At 33.5% G+C, this 2,983-nt stretch overlaps 1 protein-coding gene across 1 annotated transcript; it reads left to right on the forward strand.

Moving 5' to 3' along the window:
* Positions 1-995: 995 nt before the first annotated feature.
* On the forward strand, positions 996-2,750 carry LOC107954212 (UDP-glycosyltransferase 76B1). The gene is made up of 2 exons (XM_016889700.2): positions 996-1,614; positions 1,734-2,750. The coding sequence occupies exons 1-2, from the start codon at positions 1,158-1,160 to the stop codon at positions 2,609-2,611; spliced, it is 1,335 nt and encodes a 444-aa protein (XP_016745189.2). The 5' UTR covers positions 996-1,157; the 3' UTR covers positions 2,612-2,750.
* Positions 2,751-2,983: the final 233 nt, after the last annotated feature.

Consider the following 2,983-nt stretch of genomic DNA (forward strand, 5'->3'; position numbering starts at 1 on the left):
ATCCTTTTATATTTCATGTTTTAAAATTTGGGTTCAATTGTTAACCCCGTCCAATTTTTCTAACAAGTTCATTAATATGATATTTTAAAATAAAAAAGATACTCATTTAATAGTCATGTATAACATTACACAGACCAAAATTCGTGCGTAATTTTGAGTTTTGTCCCATTTATTTGTAGTAACTAATTTTAAAATAAAAAATCGAGAAGGATTTTTTGGAAAACATTGATGTTGATGTGATCATTAATGATTTTGCATCTCAAAATGTTCGTAGAACCCATTTTTTGTGTTTTTTTTGTGTTTTTGTAGTTGATCACATAGACGCAAATTGAATGAAAAATGTTTTTTTTTAAATTTTGTTAGAAAAATATATTATTCGCTATAAAATGTATTATTTTAATGAAATAACTAGTATATGATTTTATTTTGTTTTATTGTATTACATTTTATAATTTTTTTAAACGGGCCCGATTTATTATTTCACCTAGGGCTAAAAAATGTTAAGAACGGGTTTGACTATTTTAGAGACATTTGTTTGTTAAGTTGCATCTATTTTAATGTTATTTAAATTTAGGTATAAATATTAAATATTGTATTATTTTATTTTAAATTTGTTGGGAAAAAATGTTTTAATGTTTGTAATGTATTTTATGTATTATATTTTTAATTTTTTTACATAAAAATAATAATATTAAAAATTTCATACGGACAGATTGAACCGAATTTAAATTTTAATATTTTTATCTGAATCAAATTTGAGTAAAATTTTAAATCTATTTTTTTAACGGACCCCAAATAAAAAAAGAGTCTAAAATTATGTTGGGAGCTACGCGACCTATGATAACCCATAGATCCAACCAACGAAGTTATTATACTTCAAGTGGTGGATCTAGAAGGTCGTAGACAATGAAGGGTTTTATTTTCTACTTAAATAAAAAAAACAATTTGAGTCAGCAGGCATTAAATAAGTAGATACTTCCAAGGCCACAAGTGACAAGTTTGTTTGTTTTCCGAAAAAGGAGGTCAAAATTGAGTTGCGTCGGGCGAGTTACGGAGCAAAACTTTCTTAATATATTCAATCATTTCATCTGATCTTTTTAATTACGGACTCCATTAGCCATTGAGACTTGAACTCCCTGAGAAACAGGAAAAAAAGAATGGAGAAGCAACAGAAATCCAGTCATGTGGTGCTTGTTATGGTAAGCTTTCAAGGTCACATAACTCCCATGCTCCAGCTAGCTAGTATCTTGCACTCAAAGGGCTTCTCAATCACTATAGTTCACACTGAATTTAACTCTCCTAACCCTTCAAACCACCCCGAATTCACTTTCATATCCATACCAGACAAGCTCACGGAATCTCACTTCTCAGATAAAGATACTGCAAGTTCTGTGTGGAATCTCAACAAAAACTGTGCAGCACCATTACAGCAATGCCTCGAAAAGATCTTGCACTCTCTTCACCATATTGCCGCGGTCATCTATGATACACTCATGTATAGTGCTCAAACTATCACCGAGGATCTAGGGCTACTAGGGATAGTTCTGCGTACAGGTTCTGCTACAACAATGCTATTCTATCCCGCCTTTTCCCAACTTGATGAGGAACGAATAGGTATGATTATCGGGATAGCCAACACTTGCTTTTGAGGTGCTCCAGCATTACAGATGTTATAACAATCCACTAATTCCAAATGACAGTCATTACTAAAATTTTTTAAATTTGTGTTACAGATTTTGTGTATGAAATTAAATCGCCAGAGCTTCAAGCTCTTCAGCTTAAACGCCTTCGTGCTTTACTATCACAGAATGCAACCAAAGCGATGACGGAAGTGAGAGTTGCATTCGCAAACGTGCTGAAGAGATCATCGGCTATAATTGTGAACTCAATGGAATTTCTTGAACTAGAAGCACTGTCAAAGGTTAAACAATACTTCCCTGCTCCGATTATCACTATAGGACCATTACATAAATTTGCTCCAGCCATTTGCAGCTCATTATTGACTGAAGATGATAAATGCATATCTTGGCTTAACAAACAAGCCCCCAAATCTGTCATCTATGTGAGCTTTGGTAGCATTGCCAACATTGATAAGCAAGAACTAATTGAGATAGCATGGGGACTATCCAACATGAAACAACCCTTCCTGTGGGTGGTTAGGCCTGGTATGGTTCGTGGCTCAGAATGGATTGAATCATTGCCAAATGGGTTTGAGGAGAGCGTGGGAGAAAGAGGTTGCATTGTGAAATGGGCACCTCAAAAGGAAGTGTTAGCTCATGCTGCAGTTGGTGGATTTTGGACCCACTGTGGGTGGAATTCAACCATTGAGAGTATTTGTGAAGGGGTACCAATGCTATGCAGACCTTTCTTTGGAGACCAACACTTGAACACAAGTTCCATCTGTAATGTTTGGAAAATAGGCTTGGAATTGCAGAATCTCGAAAGAGGGAATATAGAAAGAACAATAAAAAGACTAATGGTGGATATGGAAGGAAACGGTATCCGAAAGAGAGCTATAGATCTGAAGGAGAAGGCTGCTTTTTATCTAATGGAAGAGGGTTCTACAAGCCGTTCTTTGAACAAGTTAATAAAGCATATATTATCTGTTTAAGAAACATGAAATCAAACGTCCTTGTGGTTGTACTTTCAGTTTATGTCATGTCATTGTAATTTGTGTCTTTTTAGTAAGATGGCATGTAGAAAAAGCACAAACATTTGAAGAATAAACATGGTACAATACATTTCTTTTATAGTTGTTGTATGTTTTACGGTTTGAAACTGGTGGAGGGGAGAGTGATATTAGAATTAAACCTTTCTAACAGTAATAACTTCAGTATTTGAACTTCATAAATTCACTTTTTCATCTTTCAACTAATTTTTGGTTTTATTAAACATTTTACATTATTAACAAACAAAAACATAAAACAGATTTCATTATTTTAACATATTTAAGCCAACATCTCAAAATTGATTAGAAGATAAA

This window comes from Gossypium hirsutum, chromosome D07 (genome assembly GCF_007990345.1).
Source record: "Gossypium hirsutum isolate 1008001.06 chromosome D07, Gossypium_hirsutum_v2.1, whole genome shotgun sequence".
NCBI classification, from domain to species: domain Eukaryota; kingdom Viridiplantae; phylum Streptophyta; class Magnoliopsida; order Malvales; family Malvaceae; genus Gossypium; species Gossypium hirsutum.